The 22,703-nt window shown below is 42.4% G+C and overlaps 1 protein-coding gene and 1 long non-coding RNA gene across 3 annotated transcripts in view; one reads left to right on the forward strand and one right to left on the reverse strand.

The window, feature by feature from the left end:
* The window catches only part of LOC142829569 (uncharacterized), a 68,836-nt gene extending 59,527 nt beyond the window's left edge, over positions 1-9,309 (forward strand). Inside the window, exon 4 of the long non-coding RNA XR_012904092.1 lies at positions 7,782-9,309. This is a non-coding gene — a long non-coding RNA (uncharacterized LOC142829569). The remainder of the gene's footprint in view (positions 1-7,781) is intronic.
* Positions 1-22,014, reverse strand: part of PRSS12 (serine protease 12) — a 73,809-nt gene extending 51,795 nt beyond the window's left edge. Inside the window, exons 1-4 of one of the 2 annotated variants that reach the window (XM_014579665.3) lie at positions 21,456-22,014; positions 9,236-9,374; positions 5,117-5,301; positions 744-888 (exon numbers count right to left, since the gene is read on the reverse strand). In XM_014579665.3, coding sequence (XP_014435151.2) covers positions 744-888; positions 5,117-5,301; positions 9,236-9,374; positions 21,456-21,843 — 857 coding nt within the window. In that variant the 5' untranslated portion in view covers positions 21,844-22,014. The remainder of the gene's footprint in view (positions 1-743; positions 889-5,116; positions 5,302-9,235; positions 9,375-21,455) is intronic. The other variant, XM_006112611.4, reaches the window with a different exon arrangement.
* Positions 22,015-22,703: the final 689 nt, after the last annotated feature.

The following is a 22,703-nucleotide window of genomic DNA, read 5'->3' on the forward strand; positions in this document are numbered from 1 at the left end:
CTGGTCTATAGTTTCCTGGGTTGTTCTTATTTCCTGGGCTTTTTTTTTTTATAGGTGGGCACTATATTTGCTCTTTTGCAGTCTTCTGGAATGTCTCCTGACTTCCATGACTTTTCAAAGATAATAGCTCGGATACCTCCTCTATCAGCTCCTTGAGTATTCTAGGATGCATTGCATCAGGCACTGGTGACTTGAAGACATCTAATTTTTCTAAGTAATTTTTAACTTGATCTTTTTTTATTTTAATTTCTAAACATAGCCCATTTCCACTAGCATTCACTGTGTTAGGCATCTCGTCACCATCAATCCTCTTGGTGAAAACAGAAACAAAAAAGTCATTCAGCACCTCTGCCATTTGCAAGTTTTCTGTTATTTTGCTTCTCCCTCTTCACTGAGCAATGGGCCCACCCCTGGTCAATTACATTACATTGTTGTACATTTTTTTTAAACATTAACAAAACTTTTTTCTTAATCCAATAACTGGAAATGACTGCACTGTTTTTTATGACATTTTCTGAAGAAAATCTTCATCCCAAAACAGCTTCTTATAATGAAAAATTTCAGCTTGGCCTGCTTAAGTTTGGTTAAATTATAAGCAAGTGAAAACAGGGTAGTATGTTGGAAAATGTCAGGCCCATTTTACTACAAGCATTAATAAATGTGTCAGCTATAATTCTATAATTCTGGTGACTTTAGCTTTCCTACTTGGTTATGAGCAAAGTGTATTTAAAAAAAAAACTAACCCAAGGCCAAGCTGCCTACACACAACTTCAGCATCTGCATCATCCCACTGGTCATCACAGACAGTCCCCCATTGGCCAGTGTGGTAGACTTCCACTCTTCCTTCATGAGCATTGCTCCCACCAGCCAGGCGGATTGGAATAAAGGCTGCATTTAAACACAAAACAGGAGATGGTGATTTATTTCCCCCAATTTTCCTCAAAACTATACACAAATGGAGAGAGCTCAGGTTTGCCTGGCTTTTGTCAAGTATTATGCAACATCTTAACTAAATGACAATCCTGAAATTGAACTGGTTAGAAAGTTTGTCAGGCCACCTTCTGGAAATGCGTAGGCATGTGAATATTACACTGATGAGTAGCCCCATAAAAATCACCCCAGTGAAGTTATGCAAGTGCCTAAGTGTTTCAGAATTTTAAGGTGACATGGACAAATGCTGCCCTCAGTGAAGATGGTGGGGAGGGGGGGTTGCACCAAAGTATGTGAAGGCAGCTTTTGCTCCACAGAGTTTTGATCACATAGGCTGAAAGAAACCCTGGCTTCTCTGACGTCAATGGGAAAGCTCCCACTGATACACAGTGGGGCCAGGATTTCACCCAGAATGTCTTCTGGCACGGATCCCAGTCTGTACCACAGAGTGACTTTTCATTAACTGTCTGGATTATTTTAACTGAGGATAGTTTTTCCCCTGACATAACTTCTCTCTGCAAAGAGCTTTCCTTGTTGCTCAAATTGGGGGCACAAGGTCCCCTCATGCTGTGACTCCTGCACAGTTTTCCTTTCAACAGCTTCATACAGTATGAAACTATTATGATGGAAATGATACAAAGTTATACAATGCACTTGAACTGTTTTGGTTTAATTTTTTAAAGATTACATCAGTATCCAATGTCTGGATGACTAAAGTGTGACTTAGTTCAATGTGCACCCTTCAGCAAATTTACTTAGTGTTATCTTTCCAGTTATTTGCTGCTAAATGTAAACATTTTGGAATTTCTAAAGGCTCCTCTGACCATTTCACCAGCCATGAAATCTGACGATTTTTCTGATGAAGTTTACATTGAAAGGCTAGATGGGGAACAAGTTGAAAAGGAAGAAGGATGTATATAGAGTGAAATGAGGCTACAGGATCCATACAGTCTTTTATGGATAGCAGCTCCCATTACAAAAAACAATACACACAGACTTGATCAGTTAGGCTAAGGCTACACTGTAGCCTTCTTCTGGAAAAGCTTATGCAAATGAAGCGTGGCGTGGAATATTGCCACACTTCATTTGTATAATTAATTAGCAGCTGCTTTTGCACAGAAAGGAGCTGTGTAGACGGCTCCTTTTTGCACAAAAAACCCTCTTGCGCAAGAGCCGTTCTTCCTCCTTTTTTCAGGAAGAACGGCTCTTGCACAAGAGAGGGCTTTTGTGCAAAAAGAAGCCATCTACACAGCTCTTTTTTGTGCAAAAGCCTCTTGTGCAAAAGTAGCTGCTAATTAATTATGCAAATGAAGCGTGGCAATATTCCACACCGCGTTTCATTTGCATAAGCTTTTCCGGAAGGCTAAAGTGTTGCCGTAGCCCTGACGTGCTCTGCTTAGAAAAATCCTAGCAAAAAGATGCAAGTGTGGTGGCTGAATGTCATCTCTTTCCATTGGAAAGTAATTCCTTCTCATTAGGGTGGTAGGAGGTGTCAGACATATTGCAGAAGGCTCATTCTGGGGTTGCTGACATTGTTCCTTACTTGCCCTGGAAATAACATGCTAGAAACTCCACTCTGAATTGCACTAGATGTAAACTTCACAACAAAGGATTCAATCCAACACTGACATCACTGGAGTTATATCTACATCTACATTGTGAATATTTGACAAAAACAGTGGGATTGTAAATACTCTTTAATGACATTTCTACATCTGTACTTCATGCATACATAAAACATCACTATTTTAATGCACTTCCTGGGGGGAGGGGAAGAACAGAGGAAGGGAAGAATCTCAAAAACTTAAACTGTACCTACTTGTATAGTGTTTTCTGGTTTGCGCAAATAATAAGACTCAAATGTTTGGCTTCTGGCTGACCTATTTCTGCTAGCCACTATTTGCTAAGGCATTAACTTTCACTTGGACACTTGTGTACCTGATTTGCAGGCACAGTCAAGTAGTTAAATATTCAAGAGTCCTAAATTATATCATAGTTATTTGAGGCCACCTTCCGTAGGTAAAAAAAAGAAAGGCCCAATGAAAGCAAGGCTCAAAACTTGGCCCTAATTGTGCTTAATCCAATTGCTTAAATGCTAGATATAACCTTCCTCTTATGGAAATTATTTCTCCTCAGATATATAACAGTTAACTTTAATTTAGTGGAATTAGGATTAAGGGGAAAATATTTAAATTGTACAAAAAATAAATATTTTTAAATGAGGCACATAATACTTACAGATCCCAAACACATTCACTCTGATAGCAAAAGTAAAGAATTCTGTATATTATGTACTCTAGGAGTTAAATCTGGATCCTATGCAAGTCAATGGCAGAACTCCCATTTGGCCTTCAGTATTGCTGTTTTCTTTTTTTCTGTGGTCCACATCTGAAGAAGTGGGTTATGCCAACAAAAGCTCATGATACTAATATATATATATTAGATGGGGGGGAGGGTTGTTTGTTTGTTCGTTTTTGCGTAGTCTCTAAGGTGCTACAGGATCACTTATTTTTTAAGTTTTTTTTCCTGTAGTCCAGTTTGTTTTCTAAATTAACTGGACTACCGCCCCTGTTTCCTGTCAAACTGTGAAGCTAAGTATGATCAAAACAACTTGATCACTTACTCTTTGGACGTTTTAAATACAGGCAGTCCCCGACTTACGCGGATCCGACTTATGTCGGATCCGCACTTACGAACGGGGCTTTCTCGCCCCGGAGCTCACAGGCAGCGGTCAGCCACCTCGAGCTCCGGGGCAAGAAAAGGTGCTCCCGGTACCCCTGGTCTGCTGGGGACCGTCTCCAGCAGACCAGGGGCATCGAGAGCAAATCCGCAGCAGCGGCGGGTTCCCGCGCTTCTGAGGCTTTGCTCTGGCAAAGCCTCAGAAGCGCGGGAACCCGCCGCTGCTGCGGGTTCGCTCGCGGTGTCCCTGGTCTGCTGGGGACCATCTCCAGCAAACCAGGGGCACCGGGGGCAAAGTGGTCCGGCGCCAGAGCAAAGCCTCAGAGGCGAGGCACCCCCCCCCCCGCCGCTTTGCTCCCTATATCCCTGGTCTGCTGGGGGGGGGGCGCAGCTAGTGTGCCCCCCCCCCAGCAGACCAGGCTTTTGTTGTGGACCCTGGGGCAGAGCAGCTGGGGTGCTGCCAGTTGGTCCCGCAGCGCCGCTCTGGGCACTACTGGACCAACCCGGCAGCACCCCAACTGCTCTGCCCCAGGCGTCCTGATTCAGCCGCTGCTGGTCAGTTTCAGCTGAATCAGGACTCCTGGGGCAGAGCAGCTGGGGTGCTGCTGGGTTGGTCCAGTAGCGCCGAGGAGCAGTGCTACTAGAGCAACCCAGCAGCACCCCAGCTGCTCTGCCCCAGACGTCCCCAAGTCAGCCGTTGCTGAAACTGACCAGCGCTGACTACAGGAAGCCCGAGGCACAGTTGCTCTGCCCCAGGCTTCCTGGAATCAGCTGCTGATCAGTTTCAGCAGCAGCTGACTTGGGGTTCTTAAGTTGAATCTGTATGTAAATCAGAACTGGCGGTCAGTTTCAGCAGCGGCTGAATCGGGACGCCAGTTCCGACTTACATACAGATTCAACATAAGAACAAACCTACAGTCCCTATCTTGTACGTAACCCGGGGACTGCCTGTATCAGAATATCCCTCATAGAAACTTGAAAAAAATGTGTCCATTCTGGCATGGGCCATAAGGTCAGAGGGAGAGGAAAAGAAGGTACAGAGCCTAAAAATTCCTTATAATCCTTTGCAGGGACCTTCAACAATCACAGCTTTAATCTAGTGCCACTGGGCTAGGCTCCTGAATGGGGGTAAAGTGAAAATGAAATCATGGCCTCAATACCCTTCATGGTTCCCAGGGGAGCTGCTGTACACTGCACTGTTTCCAAGAGTGACAAGCTCACTCCAGCAGCTGCAATTGCCTTTAGACTCTTTTCCCCTCTACTTTGGAGGAATTCTGGCTAGTTTCAAACAGAATTCCCTCTGGAATGTCCACTGCTACATAACTGATCCTTACTCATAACCTATGTTTTAAAGGAACAATGTGACTTTTAAAAAGTGAATGATCCTATGCAATATATTTTATTTCAGATCTTTTCTTGGAAGATAAAATTACAGTAAGATGTTTAATGTAATCTCATACATTATGACTGTTCAAATCAGACAAAAAGTTAATAAAAAATTATATACTTTTACCATGGGAAAGGCTACATGTGACAGCCGCTGCCATTTTTTGAGGACATGTTCCACCTTTCCAGATGTTTTTTTCACACAGCAGTATATTTTCTTCATCACCATGGCAATGTACATCACTCCAATAAACAGGGATAAGACCCAGTCCAGAAAATGGTGCATGCTTTGCTGTACCACTTTTGCTGAGGAGGAAAAACATTAGCATTGGATATTAGGAAAAATAGTTGCAAAATATTTGTTTGAGATGCCTACTCACAAATACATGCAGTGAAGTGCAAGTCCTGGAGCATAGAGAAAAAGTCTTGCTTGGCAAGAAAAAGTTGCAAGGCAGAATCCTTGTCTGCAGATAGTCGGGATGTTCATGTATTTGGGCCCTCACTACTAATACAGGATAGGAAGAGGAATACCAAATGTAGCCTTTTTTCTCACTGCAGTAAGATGGTTTGGTACAGTGGAGCCATAGTGCACATAGACCAATTGGGTCTGCATGGCCTCTAACCCAATCACATTCCCCTCTTCCATATTCTGAGTGGCAGAGACCAACCACAGAGATCTCTCCCATAGGCCACAAAAGGCAGTTTCCCTACATGAGACCTCTAGTGCTCTTATTCCACCACTTAGATAACACAGGTTTAAGTGTATGTCTACACTGCAGCTGGGAGCAACCCTGCAAGGCTAAGTAGACAGACTTGCACTAGCTCAGCTTGAACTAATATTCTAAAATAAGCAGGGGGACACTGAGGGTAGCCGCTTGAGCTCAGGCTCGCTTCCAGCTGCAGTGTAAACATATCCAAAGCTGCTTCTGTCCCTTATGTACCTCTACAGGATGCCCAGGATTTGTTCCATGGAGTGCCATAACTAGGTATTTTTGTACCTGGGACAAAATATTATGTGCCCCTTCTCCTTAGGTTAGCACACATCACATGCTTTACTTTTGCAGCTTATTATTTTTACTTATTGCATTTTTGCGCCCTGGTTATGATGCACCCAGGGCAAGCGCCCCACTTGCCCTGCCCTTGTTACAGCACTGGTCCCATAAGTAAATGAACTTTGCAAATGAGGAAAAAGCAGACAGTGTAAGGTCAGAGGATCAAATTTATGGAGGTGCTGGGCACCTGAAGAACACCCAGACCACTTACATACGGCCCAAAGTTTGTGCCATGACAACATAAGCATGCATACTTTTCCACTCTTAGTTGCATGAATTCCTATTTTTAGTCAGTTTTGTTTAAGTGCTTCTGTCACCAACACTAAACTTTTCTTGCTGATAAAGAGCCTATGCAAACAAAGTACAGTACCCAGAGTGCTGAAGGTAAGAACAAGTTAAAATGAAAACAGGATAAAGAAATACTGCACGTAGGCAGCTGAAACCATAAGCAAAATCACAGTCTCCAGATGGGCTGAACTTTTATCTCCTCTAAGCTGCATATTTTTATAAGTTGGCTTGGTGTATGCAGCTTAACAGTAGACATTCCAAAACAGCTTAGATTCAGATCTGACTGGCACTCTTAAAAGTAGAATAATCACCAGAAATGTCAGAGTGAAAATATTGCATGCTAACACCTAGAGCCAGTAGCAAACAAGGACTTTTGATGTACAGCTGAAACAATGCCATAAAGGCAATAAAGCCTCCATATTTTGGAGTTACTATGTATGGTAAACTGAAAGGGATGTTGAGATGATTCTAGTAATTTGATTGACTAATGCACACAGCATTGATTCTCTAGAAGCCTAAATTACATTATCCTCGGGGGGGAAATCCATACATTTATGACCATTTCTCTCTAACCCTTCATCTTACAGCAATTGCCATATCTGTATAGGTACTTCCTAGAGATAAATGACTGGCTAGGTTTAATGGAGCATAGTTCACATCTTCCTAGTGATAATTTATCCCCAGAAAATATTCTGAACACTATTACTTAATTAATCAAACCACTCGGAACTACTCAAGGCATCCTACTGAGTATGATATGATAGTTACCCTGCCTGTTAGATCCCATAATTTAGACAGTCATTCTCCTGTCTCTGTCAGATAACTTTACAGATAATGGCAGATTAAACATACATGTTCCCCTCCCTCAAATAAATTTAGAGTCTTGACAAAGCATTTTGTTTTCTATTTCCTGGAGACATCTGGTAGAATAGATCGTTTCTGATTAGGCAAATACAGAAATAATTGCTGCTTGCTAGGCCCAGATAGTCCTAAGGACAATGGGGTACTGAAATGTTAGCCTAATCGAGGACTTCTCAACCTGTGCAACATGACTAGAATTCTGTAAACATTCTCCATGAAAACCTGAAACCATGCAAAACTTGCTTAACATTTAAAGTCAGGATGGTGGAGCAGGCATACAGAGAACCTCGTCATGTGAAGCCCGGTGTAAAAATAATACACCAAAAATTAGTTACAACTCCCTTCCCAAAGCTTTTTTGGAACAGGTGTAAGGAATTACTATTGAAGTGACAGGCCATATGTCCCTGGAATCCAGCAATTTCCCAAATGTTAGGTCCTGTTTAAGAAACAGGTTTTTATTGGTTTTACAAAAAATTGCTCTGTGGCCTCATTTATACCGCTAAAGCTCCACTGACTTCAGTGGAACTTCTGATTTATCTCATGTACAGTGAAGTCAGAATTAAACCCCATATTTCTTTCCTCCAGTGTATATTTATTCCTCTGATGAGTCTAGAGACCTGAAGGACTTACTGACCAGATGAGCCTGTTAAATCTGCAAGGTTGTTGTGAATATCATATCTATGTATCAAGGATCTCCCCACATCTTAACAACCTCCCTCAGACTTCCCAATGAGCTGCCTCCTTCAGACAAGTCCTCAAGCCATCCCTTCTTTGCATGGAAGATCTGTAAGGTAGCAGAAAAGACGACAAGGGGACTGCTTGACACTTTTCTCTCACTGTCCCATGCACGGCTCTCCAGTGCCATTGGAAACAGTACTTGCATGTTCTAACCTTTCATTTTCAATGTCCCAGTTTTCAGTCTGAAAACCTGATTACCATCTTTGCCTCTAATTCTCTTCAGATGCCAAAGCAATTTACAAACCATGTGTTGATTCTCACAGCAAATCCTTTGAAGTTAGGGATGTTAAAATGTGTTTAATTAAGTAATCATGTAACCACTAAAAACGTCAGTAGTTACACAGTTACATGCCAGGGACAGGTGGTTCCTGCCTGCCACCTCATGTTGCTGCCTCTGTATCAGAGGTAGTAACATTGGGGTGGGAGGGCTGCGTGTAACCATGCACATTAACTGATGAGCCTAGGCTTATCGGTTAACTGTGTGCATGGTTACACTTTCACAACTCTATCTGAAGCATTAAAAGAATTTGGGGTAAGAATACTGAGGAGAACCAGTTTTAATATACAAGACAAAACTGGCATTTTTTACCTTGCCTCAGGCAGCAAAACTTTGGTGCATCTGAGGAGTAAGGGTTGTGAATAGGCCCACCGAGGAGGGGGAAGAGGAAGAAGGGGCAATTGCTGTTACTGAAACAGCAGCTGGAGCTTCAGGCCCTTTAAATCACTGCTGGAGTGCCATACAGGGTGTGTCTGAGGGATGGGAATAGTGGCACGGTCCTAGTGACGCTGAGGGCTGGCTACCATTAGCCTTGCCCCTTCCAGTGCAGGTCCCGCCTGTTCTGGGGCATGCCCCCCAATACACCCACACTAATTGCCTGCAGAAGCTGTCATCTCCTCTAGTTGTAAATGTCTGAATATTGGGTCATGGTAGAAAAGAGATTCAAACTTTGGCTTAATGTTATATTGTGGCATTGCTGCACACATCTTTATAGCACTGGACACATAGGTATAGATTCAACAGCAAAGTCTGCAACACAATATCCATTTCTTTCTGTGAAGATGTTACATGCAGATTATATGTACATATTCACAACTCTCTCACTAATAACTTTGCTAAGTAGGTACCACTTTTTCTGTCATTTACGGACTATATCAATTGAGAATGAAACTATCACTTAAGAGCAATACTTTTTTCTAGAATATCCTATTTATAATGAATTTTTAAAATACCTATCAAACCCAGAACTCTTAAAGATGACATTGAAATAAACTGGTAAATTTGATCTCCGACTAAAACTTACCCAAGCTCAAGCTGCCGACATATGACTGAGGCATCATTATTGTCCCAGTGACTACTGCAGATTGTTCCCCAAATTCCATTTAAATAAACTTCAACTGTACCTTCAAACTCATTTTTGCCACCTCGAAGTCGCACTGACCCTAGATAAAAGAGAATTGTAAATTCTTTAAATAAGATATTTGCTGTCACTGACTGAGTTAATTTGTGTTATTTGTAGGACATGTAGTCTCCATTCACTCTATGATGAACCCTATTTCATGTATCATGCACTTGCTTCAAGTTTATTGAAGAGGTTGCTTCTAATTAGCACTCTCCAGTATCTTATAATTCGTTTCTGATGACTCACAAAAGGAGGTAACTGATTCCACACAATAATTTATTGAGGAAACATCTTGGTTCTATTACTGAAGCCAAAATATCAAAAATATGGGGAGAGAAAATATATGCACATATCAATATAAATGTGATGTCTTTACATGAATGTTTTTAACATAATCAACAATGTTACAAAAAGGAGACAAAATATTATACACAAGTGCTATATTTTTACCTTCCATCTGATTTAAAGTAATTATAAAACAATCTCATGGATTGCATAGCTTCTGCACTGACCCATATAATAGTATGCATGTCATGGATGCCAACAGTTTATTTCAGGCTAAAGAATGCTTTTGTATTTACTTGCCCTCAAACATATGATGTAGTTCTTACAAATTCATTATAGGCCTCTATCAAATCCCAAATAAAACAACCTAAAAATGTAACTATAACACACACAGTCCTTGCGTGTGGATCACCAAAATACATGTTAAGAACATAGAAAACAAAGTCAAGAAATGGAATAGGATTATAGTAGATACCACATTATTCTCTGTCCAGAAGTGTAAAAACTTCTTATAGCTACATGCAATTCAAGCACCAAATGTAAAACAATCATAATGATATTTGTTATTGTACAAAGGGAGAGCAAACAATGAATGGGCCATAAAAATGCTACTAATTTGACAAGATAATATATTGCACTTATTAAATACCATGGATAGGTACAGCATGAAATAGCAGGTGATCCACCTGCTTGTACTCTGTTCTATTTAATAGCATAAGATAGTCCCTCTTCCAATTGAAAATCTTTCTCTTTATTATAATGGCTAGGCTAAATTTTTGTTCCTTCCCTACAAATGTCACTGTAAGTCTATTTTGTTTTTAATTCTGTTCTCAAGAGTTAGAAAACCTTGACAGTAAAAGTAGTTCAAGTCCTTTACCCCAAATCTGGTGTATGCTCTCGTTTTGTTCATGATGTATGTTCACAGCATGTTATACAATAATATACTCAATTTTATAAGGTGATCTTTTTTACAGAATACATTATGTTATAAAAGGTTTAATTATAAAAATAGTATATAAAAGCACTGAAATAACAGTATTTTTAAGACTCTACATCTGGATAAATCAATAGTTTACTCTATAGCCTTCCCTTTCAGACACACAGATATAGCCAGCTACACACATTGGAATTTTATCATCTATTTCTGTTTTAGCTCCTATTTCCAAAACCCTTTTGGATAAACCATTATTTTAATCACAAGACAACTGCAGACACAGCAATATTTAGAACAAAGTGATTCCAGACATGCAAAAAAAAAAAAAAAAGCTTTAAATGTTGTTCTTAAAAAAATAAAATTATCTTTTTCCTTTCACAATTCTGTGAGACAGCCTCAGAGAGCAGTAAGAGTATTTCCTGTGTAAATATTGCAAGACCTTTCTATTATCTGGATAAGTAAATACTCGAAGAGCAAAATCCTCCTTTTATGAACTACAAGGCAGATCTTGACTTAAGTAGTCAAGATTAACTCTGCAAACTGGAGAATTTTGCCCTAAAGCTTGACATCCTTTGCTTGTCTAACATTGCATAAAATAACAGTCAGGATAAAATTATCCAAATTGTACAAGTTCTCTACAAAAGTTTTATTTACAGGATGTCTGTTTGCACAATAAAGTGATACCGTACTTGCATGTACTTCATATGTATGTAATGCACCCTAAAGACGTGTGACTCATGTCATAATTATGTAGTGGATAAAATAAGTTAACCAATGAACTAAAACAACTTCCCCCAAAGTTTACTTAACATGTTGCAGTATTCTGGCAGCTGCTACTCTAAATTTGACTCCCTGGATTTATATGGTTTTAAAATATCCATATGACAAAATGTGATACGTAATTTATATAGGACGCAATAGAGCTAACTTTAAAAAAACACATTAATCTTTTAAACCTTTTTGAGAGTCTGGCTGTTTTTTCTATAGATAAAACACTCTTGATTTTGTAATAGGCGTGGTCTCCTCATATAAGATATATGATGTATCACAATAGAACAAGAAATTACATTTATCAATACTTGTATATGTTCATAACATATTGGTAATTAGCTATTCATTAATATACCCTTATAGAGAATAAATGGTCCATGCTAATGTATTTTCCAGAGCGTAACTGATTCTGTGCATGCATGTAGGCCGCCATCCAGCTTCTGCTAAGTCAATGGGAAAATATCTGACATTATTCCAAAATAACATAGTCTGCATCTACACTACAGTAGTTATTTCAACATAATGTTGAAATAATATTGAGATGGAGGACTTCTTACTCTGACTACTGTAACCCTCATTTTATGAGGAGTAAGGAAAGTCAGAGGAAGAGTGCTCTAACTTGGACTTCCTGCTGTGTAGACAGCACCAACAGCTGAAATAAGCTATTTCGACTTAAGCTACGCAATTGATGTGTGGTGTAGATGTGCCCTTAATTACAAGAAAATAATTTAAAAGGACATCACCTTAAGAATCATGTATTGTAAACCTAAACCTCAACAAAATGTTACTGGGAGTACCTTAAAAGAAAATGAAAATGTAAAAGTTCAACTTACTTTTCTCTCTCCTGGATTTTTTGGGGTTTTTTTTTTTTTTTTTTGGTCAATTTTCATCTTGAAAATTTAACAAGTCAATTTCACTTTTACAGTTTCAATTTCAGACAAGCTGTTATGCTTAGAACAGAAAACACAGAAAATCCTGCACAAGCCTCCATGTCTGCTTTGGGTCCTGCCATGAGGACAGGGGACTGGACTCGATGACCTCTCAAGGTCCCTTCCAGTTCTAGTATTCTATGATTTTAATCTGTTACCTCCTGAGCTTGTATGGAAAGAACTGAAAATGTCATAATGTGCTGGTCAAGATATGTATGAAGGGATTATAACATTCTCTCTTCTTTAGCATGCACAGAAGTGAAGAACCAGCAGGCGTTAAAATCTATTCCTTCCTCCCCTCCCCCAAACTACTCATTCTTTCACCAAGGGAGAGGGCTTGTGGCCTTACAGAAAAGAAAGAGAGAGATACAGCTTGCTAACTAAGGGTTCATATGCCCAGATCTAACCTTCGTCTTCCCTCGGCATTATAAAGCAAGATGCTCCCTAGAGCAAGGCTGCCATAGAAGCCAGGCTCATTTACTGTTTCCCTAGCAGTTGTGCCTTATCCCATCTCTGGAGGGGATACAGGGTCTGGAGTAGAGTTACCTCTGGTAAAGCAACATTACCTCATGTGTGAATTTCTGCCTAAAATGCTGGTTTAGTGGAAGAGAAGAATTAATTTTAAAATGGTGATTAAAAAAAGTCATGGAATTTTCAACAAATCAAAAAAATAATAAAAAAACAACCAGCACTGAAGGAAGCAACCAACTACAGCTTGTCTCTGCTACCACCATATCCCATTGTACACACCCTCTCAGAATCCACTGAGTCCTGACCATCACCTTGAGCTTTCCAGAAGGGAGGAACACACTGGAGCTTCTGCTTCTCCCTTCTATTCTCCCTGCTTCATCTGAAACTAGTAGTTTCAAAGAATACAAATATTTCTTTTATCCTTTCTATGAAAATGGTACGTGAAAGACCACCACATCTCTAACAAGCTTGTTTCATACAAAACTATTTGGATTAATAGCTGTAGATGCAGATATAACTAAAAAGTAAAAGTGGAAACAGAATTAGATGAAGATGTAAATGCCCTGTGGTTATAGAGTCAAGTGTTCTCATCAGAATCTGTTTCACTTACTTAAAAGTAAGTTTCTGTCTTTGTTGATTGCAAAGAAAATATTGAAAAAGTGACCTGAACCTAACTAATACAATGAGGTCTCCCAGGTCTATAGGTTCCTGGAGACAATGCTGTAAAAGGTGCATCCCAACTGACTGTTGTTAAGACTCACTGTTCTAAGGAGCACAATCAACACTACCCCGGTACAGGACTCTGTGGTACGAGAAGAATACTGCAAGTTTGCTCTTTCCCTAAGGTAGTTTGATGCCCTGCTTCTCTCTACAGTACAGTGGTCCACTACTGTCATCCAATATGCTCTCAATGGAAGAAAGACCTTGTTGCTAATCTTGGGAGGAAGAAGTAGGGGGCTCTGCCTGTCTGGGAAACAGGAAAGCTCCATGACATGGGGATGAGGCACAAGGGCAGGGCTACTGAATAAGGTAGAAGGTGGTGACCTAGTCTGCCTTAATCGAGTCCAGAATGGAAGAAAGAGGACTAGAAAATCACATATACAGAACTATAAACTCTTAACAGAAACTCCCTTTTTCTTCTATATGATTTATTTTACTGAGGAAAAACATTTGCATTGTGTTTCTCAATCAGTTTCACCCAAGGTTATTGACAGTTAATGTGTTTATAAACAGTTTGGCAATTTTAGTTGCTCTAGGATCTGCCCTGAGTCAGATGGGTTTCATAACTGGTGCTATCTTTTAAACCAAGTTGGGTTTGCTTCTAACAGCAAGTAAGTTTATCTGCTTGGCTGTTGCTGAGACTTGCTCTGCAACACCTGCCACACAGGCTCAGGATAAGACACAGAGAAAAAACTTTCAGCCAACTTTTAATTAGCACTAAAGAACAGATGGTCTTCATGTTCTTGCAGCTTGTAAACAGTACGGCTGTACCACTTACCTCTCTTGTTAATTTGCTCCTAAATCAAGATTCTAGGTGTCTATATTCTACATCTCACCAAAAACAAGTATCAGTATAGATTAATGTGAATAAAATGAGATGAGGATCACTTCCAGTTGCTTATGTGCAAATTTTACAACACGTGTTCATGGTGTTAGCTAAAGGTGTGTCAGCATTTCCTTTATAGACTACTATGTTCAAAGGTTTGTAACTTGGATGTAAATCTATTTTTGAGAAGCAGGAGAGAGGCTAGTTAGTGCAGTTCAGTCCTTAATTAGGAAAGGCCCAATTTTGCAAATCCGAGATTATTCTGTCTTTGCTGAATTACTGTAGGGGCTGACAATTACGAACAAGGATAAGACCATCAAACTCATTTTCAATTTGGTTCTGACAATTGTTCCAAGACAGGGTGGCCAACAAACTTTGCTGAGCCATGGGCAAGGTGGTGGTGGGGGCAGTCCCTGAGCCCCCAGAGGTGGTGGTAATGCCTTGGGCAGGAGGGGCGGATCTAGGGGCTAGCCTCCCCAAACCAAACCTTCAACACCATCCAGGACTCTGGCAGTGATTTAAAGAGCCTCAGTTCCAGTTCTTGCTGCTGTACAGGGGGCGGCTGAGAGCCCTGGGCCCTTTTAAATCACTGGGCCACAGCTTAAATCACTGGGCTGCAGAGCAGCTGCCTCCTTTACACACACACACCCACCCCCGGCAGCAGCGATGAAAGGCTACTGCAATGACTTTCCATGGCACTACCCACTCCAAAATTTGACTTTAAAACAGTGGTCACCAAACAGTAGACCGGGATCAACTGGTAGATCCTGGAGCCTCTGACAGGTGATCCTGACTGGTTTGGCCAAAAGGCTCTCAAGTGCCTGCATTTCAGCTGCCCCTCCCTGCACTGCCACACTTCCTGCCCTTTGCCTTGGAGCTGTCCCTCCCTGGGAGCCTCCTGCTTGCGGTACAGAGCAGGAAAGGGAGAGTCTTTTTGTTGTGCTGGATGTGCTGGATCACGCAGTGTGCCTGATATAATATCTGCTGAGTTGGAAAGACTCCTATTGACTATAGTGGGTACTGGATCAGGTTTTGCTTCCATTTAGCCAATGCTATTGATACCTCATTTTCATAAGCATTAAACTCCGTCTAACATGATGATCTAATCCAAGAAGTTTACTCTTGGGGGAAAAATGGATATTGTGCACACATGAGAACTACTTTTTCAAGAACAAGCAAGAGATTTTAGTAGGCAGTTTTACTGCACATTCAGGGATCTTTGAGACAGAAGGATTCCTAAATACTGCATGTATTGGTTGCAAAAGTTCCTTGGAATATTACAGTTCATCATGTCAATGATCAATGGCTTTAGACTCCTTTAAAAATAAATTGAAATGATAGGCATATAATGGAGCTGCAATTATCTAACTAATTAGGTAGTCAGGGGATAATGTAGAACTGTAACAAGAATGACTCCAGAGAAGTTGTTTCTGTCTCAGAGAGAAATATGACTTCCGGATATAATTTTTAACCCATGCTACTTTTTTAGTTTCACAGTTTTTTAGGCTTTCACATTACAAGGAGGTAGAATAGGATAATCAGAAAGGGCTTTATCCTGCTCTCACACATATATACAATAGGGCTACGTCTACACTGGCCCCTTTTCCGGAAGGGGCATGTAAATTTCACCAGTCGTCGTAGGGAAATCCGCGGGGGATTTAAATATCCCCCGCGGCATTTAAATAAAAATGTCCGCCGCTTTTTTCCGGCTTTTAAAAAAGCCGGAAAAGAGCGTCTACACTGGCCCCGATCCTCTGGAAAAAGTGCCCTTTTCCGGAGGGTCTTATTCCTACTTCAAAGTGTAGACGCTCTTTTCCGGCTTTTTTAAAAGCCGGAAAAAAGCGGCGGACATTTTTATTTAAATGCCGCGGGGGATATTTAAATCCCCCGCGGATTTCCCTACGACGACTGGTGAAATTTACATGCCCCTTCCGGAAAAGGGGCCAGTGTAGACGTAGCCTAGTAGTAACTCAACTGGCTGTAATGAAGTTACCCTATACAAGTTTCATAGATTAGAAGAAAATCAAGCCCTGAAAGTCAATTTATTTCCAACTCTACCACTAACTTATTCACTCTTAAGTAAGTCACTCAACCTTTGTGACTTGTTTTTCCCATTGGTAAAACGGAAAAGAACACTTTCCTCTGAGATTCTCAAATGAAAGACATTTACAACAGTTTTATGTTAGAATCATAGAACACTAGAATTGGAAAGGACCTCGAGAAGTCATTGAATCCAGTCCCCCTGCCCTCACGGCAGCACCCAATACTGTCTAGACCATCCCAAGAGATGGTCAATATCTCAAGAGATAGTGATTCCACAATCTCCCTAGGCAACTTATTCCAGTGTTTAACTACCCGAAGGCTACGTCTACACTGGCATGATTTTCCGTTAAAAGCATTTTCAGAAAAGCACGTCTAAATTGGCAGGATGCTTTTCCGCAAAAGCACTTTTTCCGGAAAAGCGTCCGTGGCCAATCTAGACGCGGTTTTCCGCAAAAAAGCCCCGATCGCCATTTTCGTGATCGGGGCTTTTTTGCGGAAAACAGTACTGTGCTGTCTACACTGGCCCTTTTGCGCAAAAGTCTTTCAGAAAAAGACTTTTGCCCGAACGGGAGCAGCATAGTATTTCCAGAAAAGCACTGACAATCTTACATGATATCGTCAGTGCTTTTCCGGAAATTCAAGCGGCCAGTGTAGACAGCGGGCAAGTTTTTCCGCAAAAGCAGATGATTTTGCGGAAAAACTTGCCATCTAGACACAGCCTTACAGTTAGGAAGTTTTTCCTAATGTCCAACATAAACCTCTCTTGCTGCAGTTTAAGCCCATTGCTTCTTGTCCTATCATCGGAGGCCAAGGAAAAAAAAAAATTTCTCTCCTCCTTGTGACACCCTTTTAGATACCTAAAACATTACAACATTAACATTGTTTATACTAGCATTTTCATACTAAGTATTCTGACAGAATAGGATTGTAGACATTTGTTTTAATCCATGGTTTCCTTGGCTAATCATGAACAATTTTTGGCCAGGTTGCTTTCAAAAAGTAAGTAACATGCAAATGTCTATGAATTCAAAAAATAGGAAATGAAAAAAAAATTAAAATATAAAAACTGGAATAACAGGGATCAGACAAAGCACAATTTTAATGAGATTTTTCTGTTTGTTTTACTGATGTTAAAATATAAAGCAATTAAGTGCACACACACATGAAACAAAAGGTCTGTCTTATTAATGTTAAAGACAAGACAAATTTAGAGCCAGGAAAATCAATAAAGGCTTTACGCTTGCCATCATGTCTATTAATGCAGATGCCTAACAACTATGTAATGAACTTCTATAACACATGTAATATGAGTGATTGAGATTTATTTTGAACATCCTGCCTTTTCTTGGTGTAAATCTCATCTTTAACATAGCTGTATTATTTTTCATTTTACAAGAAGCTATTTATTTTGAGTCAGCATTATATTGGTCTTTGCAGAAAGTGTGGCTAACTTGTTGCCATGTTCCATCAGACATATTCTGAACATACATTTTGATATTTCTTTGACAAAGGCTTTATACCCATGGTCCCCAACACGGTGCCCCGGGCGCCATGGCGCCCGCGGGGGCATTTCCATGCCCCCGCCAGGTGCTCGGGGCTGGCCTGGCACCAGGCGCATGGCAGGGGGAGCGCCGGCCCCGGGCGCGCGGCGCTTGGCAGGGGTAGCGCCGGCCCCAGGCATGCGGCTATGGGGGGGGGGGCCGCCCCCCGGGCGCAAGTGTCCCCGCCCTCTGGCGCCCAGCGGGCGAACGGCCACGCCCTCTGGCGCCCGGCGGGAGAACGGCCACGCCCCCTGGCGCCCGACAACTTTGAAAGGTTGGGGACCACTGCTTTATACACTTGTCCCAGTGGAATCAATGGGTGTTTGCTATTAATTTTAAAAGGACCAGAGAACTATCTTTAGCTGGAAAGAGTTGGCTGCTATCTAGAGGCTATGTCCTCTGTCTTGACTGGTACACATTGAACCTCTCTAATCCAGCACACTCTGGTCCGGCAACATTCGTGTTCCAGCATGAATTTAGTTAGCCAGATGTGCACTTATCATATCTGTAGCTAAGTTTCCCCTAGTCCCATAGCTTGTTTACAGCCACCAGTCCCGGCTTTCAGTCTTCTGTGCTGTTATTTAGCTTTAATTTGCCCCTAAGGGTGTGTCTAGACTACAGGGTTTTTTTGAAAAAAGTGACCTTTTTTCGAAAAGGCTTCCCCTGCATTTACACTGCCGCCGCGTTCTTTCGATTTACTTTTTTCGACCACAGAAAACCTTGTTTTACAAGGAAGAACACCTTTTTTCGAAAGTGCTCTTTAGAAAAAAAGTGCTATGTAATGCAAACTGCTTTTTTGAACGAGAGCATCCAGACTGCCTGAGTGCTCTCTTTCAAAAACGCGGCTTGCTTTTTTGAAAGTACTAGTTGCAGTCTAGATGCTCTTTTTTGAGAGAGATTTGCAGTCTAGACATAGCCTAAATGTCTTCCAAAAGTACAGTAAGCAGTGGAAATGTTGCTAGACAACACTGACTTCCCGTGGTTAGGCAAATTCTCTGATTTGGCACCAATGAGGTACTGGACTAGAAATAGTCAACCTGAACTAGGACTTGCATTTCCTTTTTGCAAAGTGATAGCTTAAATCAACAAAGAAGCCAAGTTTAAACCAAATCCTGCAATCCTTTTAAGAGCATTCTCCTCTAATAAAACACCCATTGAACTTAAAAGGAGTTTTGCCATTGATCTAAATGGAAGCAGATTGGGTTTTTGTAGAATCTGACACATTAAAAGTTACTGAATCCACTTGACTCCATGCTCTATTATCTAGAGATTCATGACGACCATTGGGAATCAAATTGAAACATTTGGAAAAGAGCTATTTTTTTTAAATAGGCCGATATGCAAACCCTTCATCAAAATTAGGGCTGTATTATAACATATATTTTTTCTCCTAGTGTATAGTTATGTCTTCTCCACCAAATTCTCTTCTGACATTAGCTGCCTGATACTCTCCCCAAGGAAATATCTGTAACACAGAACCACTATCTTATTGTAGGAGTACAGAAAATTATGCTTGATATTGAACATAAATTTCAGATAGGCGGATGAAAAAAGTCCATTACTTTTATTAATGTATAAATAAGCAATGCAGCTGTTATTGTTCCACATACATTTTGCATAATGGATCATAGAAATAAATACAATTATCTCATAATTCATATCACCTTCTCTTTCTCATTCCCAGCTGCTCTCACACACACTGGAATTATTGTTGGAGAAAACCAATCTCAGTTACTTTGGTTTTGGGATCTGAAAGGGAAATCAATCCTTAAAGAAAAGCATAACAAAATCCTAATAAAATAAAATAAAAAAATATACTTCTGTGCCTACACTATAATTATGCAAATGATATATAAGGGAACTTGTACAACAGGCTAGCTACTTTTTTCTTTTATTTCTTCACAATAGTTTGAACTTATTTTGGAGGAAATGGATATAAACAGGAAAAAGATTAGTATGATCCCAGTGAGTCTCAAATTGTGGTACTTTTGCAGGTGGGCTTGGGGCTTGACCACCTGCAGTGGGGAACCTGCACTGGCAGTCCAGGTCCATGTCTCTCTCCCCCTCCCCACCATGAAGTTGGAGTGCCAGCACTGGCTTCCCACTGCAGGGAGGATGAACCTCGTGGTCGATATCCAATTTGTGGAGAAGCAGCTCTGTATGCTACTGCTCCCCTCCACTGGCTGGAGGAACAGCAGCACAGAAAACACTTACCAGGAGGCTTTTCCTGCTTCTCCAATTGGTCGGAATCACAGCCAAGTGGGAGCACGGAGCCAGGTAAGCATCTCCCATCCTCCTCATGCCCAGACCCCCACCTACAGCCCTCTCCTGCACCCTGCCTCTTGGCCAGACCCTGCACCCCATACCATCCTGCACCCATAAGTGACTGGCTGGTGGTTTGCAGAAAGGACTGCATTGTGTGGAGTGGACCATTGGCCAAAAAGTTTGAGAACCACTGATTCAGAATGAAATGTTTACGGCTATGGAAATAATTAAAGATCTGATTATCCATGTACAAATGTGACCACCCCTGGAATGCTACTGGATGTGGGGAAATTTATAACTGATCTGCTAAAATCCCTCCTCAATCAATGGGAGTTTTGTGAATAAATAAGAACATGCAATAAGGCCCTTTGAGTTACATGCATACAAGTTGTCTAGCAGCAGCATTAATCTGTGCACCCAATTTTTCCAAGATTTAAAAAATAAATTGAAAGAGAAGCGCTGCAAACTGCCTGATTAAAGCAATTCCTTTCTATTTTTCTTAGATTTCCAGAGAAGTGCATGAACATTACAAAAAAGAGATTATTGTAAATTGAATTAGTAGTATACTTGATATAACTTTTCAGTTCAAAGAGTATACGAAATATATTACCAGAAGCAGGAACACAGAAGGACCTTTTTATGCTTCCAAACGAGTGTACAGATGTCTTAAAGGTAAAAACCGATCAGAGTATCGCTTATGTACGCTGTCACTTTTGTAAGAGATTTTTTTTTTTAATTTCCTCTGCCCTGAGCAATCTGTTAGCAGGAAAATTGGTGTTAACCTCACCCACAGTAGGGTGAAAATGAAATACGGTTCAGCTTAGCTAAGACACACAAAAGGAAAGTCATGATCTACCTGTACAAAATTCCCTTCTAGTGAAATATGGCTCTGCCAAAACCGCCTTTACAGAAATGATCACTTGCACCCGTAGAAGCTTAGCAGTGTTACATTCGGTTACAGTATAGCCAGTGTGTTCCCAGGGAAAGGAGTTCAATACACGCCAAAGGCACCCAGTGCGGGCACACACCGACCCAGACAAAACACACACCAGCCCTCCAATGCACGCTCCTTTCGGCCGTCCACCCACTCGCGCATACCAACTAAACGGCCACGGCGGAGCCCACAAGCAGCTGTTACACGCATCGCTCCTTTCCCCCCTCCACTCGCACGGCACAGCAATCTCGACAAGCAAGCAATACACCCGGCTTGCACCCACACCCCCGCCGTGCGATCGATCCAGCCCTCTCCACCGGTATCCGGCTGAGCACAGGCTGGAGCCGCGGGTGCCTGCTGCTCCTGCTTTTGCAGCGCTCACACACACGCGCGCGCGCTCACCTTGTTTGCAGTCGCAGTAGCCCCAGTCCACCCTGCCCCGGCTGTTCCTGTAGAAGCACCAGGGTCTGCTCCTGCCGTCGGGGTTCCTGCAGAAGTTGTGCTGGCCCAGCAGCCCCCTGCCCTGGGGGGTCTTCTCCAGGAAAGCGGGCACCTCCGCCCAGGGCAGGCACTCGGCCCCGAACTCGGTCACGTTGACAAAGCGCCCCCCTGGCCCTTGGCCTCCAGGGCAGCCGGGGGGCGAGCGGGGCGGAGGGTGGGGATGCTGGCCAGGCGGGCGGCGCTGTCCGTGCGCGGGGGCAAAGGGAGGGTTCAGCGAGGCCGTGTCAGAGCTGCCCGCTGCGGGGCTCGTCCCTAGAATCAGCGCCACGAGCAGGCTGGGGAATGCCATGGTGCCAGTGCCGCCTCTCCCGGGCCATCTCCCCCTCGGAGCCGGTCCCAGTGTGAAGCGGGAGGGCGGGGCCGCTGCCTCGCTCTAATCCTGCCCCCACCTCCCGCGGCGCGCACACACCCTCCCCCCGGCCGGCTCGCGCCGGAGCAGCGGAGCGGAGAGAGGTGCCTGCCCCCAGAGCCGAGCCGCGGGGGGCAGCGGGGAGGGGCAGTGAATCGCTGCAACCTGCTTTGGCACCTCCTCGGCAGCCCGGGGTGCGGACCCTTAGGGCCCCCCCCACACACACAAGCTCCCTCGCAGGACGGGGTAGCCTCACCCGCCTCAGGAGCCCCCGCCAGGCAACCGTGGGGGGCCAGTGCCGCTTCCTCCCGCCCGCTCCCCTGGGCGCCCCCCTTTGGGGGAGTCGGAGCATGGAAGGCAATAAGCAGCCTGGAGATGGGACTATCTCCCCCCTTCCCCATCCCCTCAGATGTAAGCGGTTTCCCTTATAAAGGCTTTACATTGCAGTTCGGTTAAATGATTTCCAGCATCCCTACGCTAAACATTGATCCCGCGGCCCTGCCCTCCTCACCACTGCCTCCTCAAGCCACTGATGGGGTCCCCGGCCCCATCTGAACTCCCCATTGGGACTCCAAATCCCTCCATGGTCTCCCTCAACACTCCCTCTTACAAACCTTCTGCTGCCTCTCCCCTTACAGCAAAATGCAGGACAATGTAGCACTTTAAAGACAAACAAGATGGTTTATTAGATGATGAGCTTTCGTGGGCCAGACCCACTTCCTCAGATCAAATAGTGGAAGAAAATAGTCACAACCATATATACCAAAGGATACAATTAAAAAAATTAACACATATGTATA

Source organism: Pelodiscus sinensis, chromosome 5, assembly GCF_049634645.1.
Source record: "Pelodiscus sinensis isolate JC-2024 chromosome 5, ASM4963464v1, whole genome shotgun sequence".
NCBI classification, from domain to species: Eukaryota; Metazoa; Chordata; order Testudines; family Trionychidae; genus Pelodiscus; species Pelodiscus sinensis.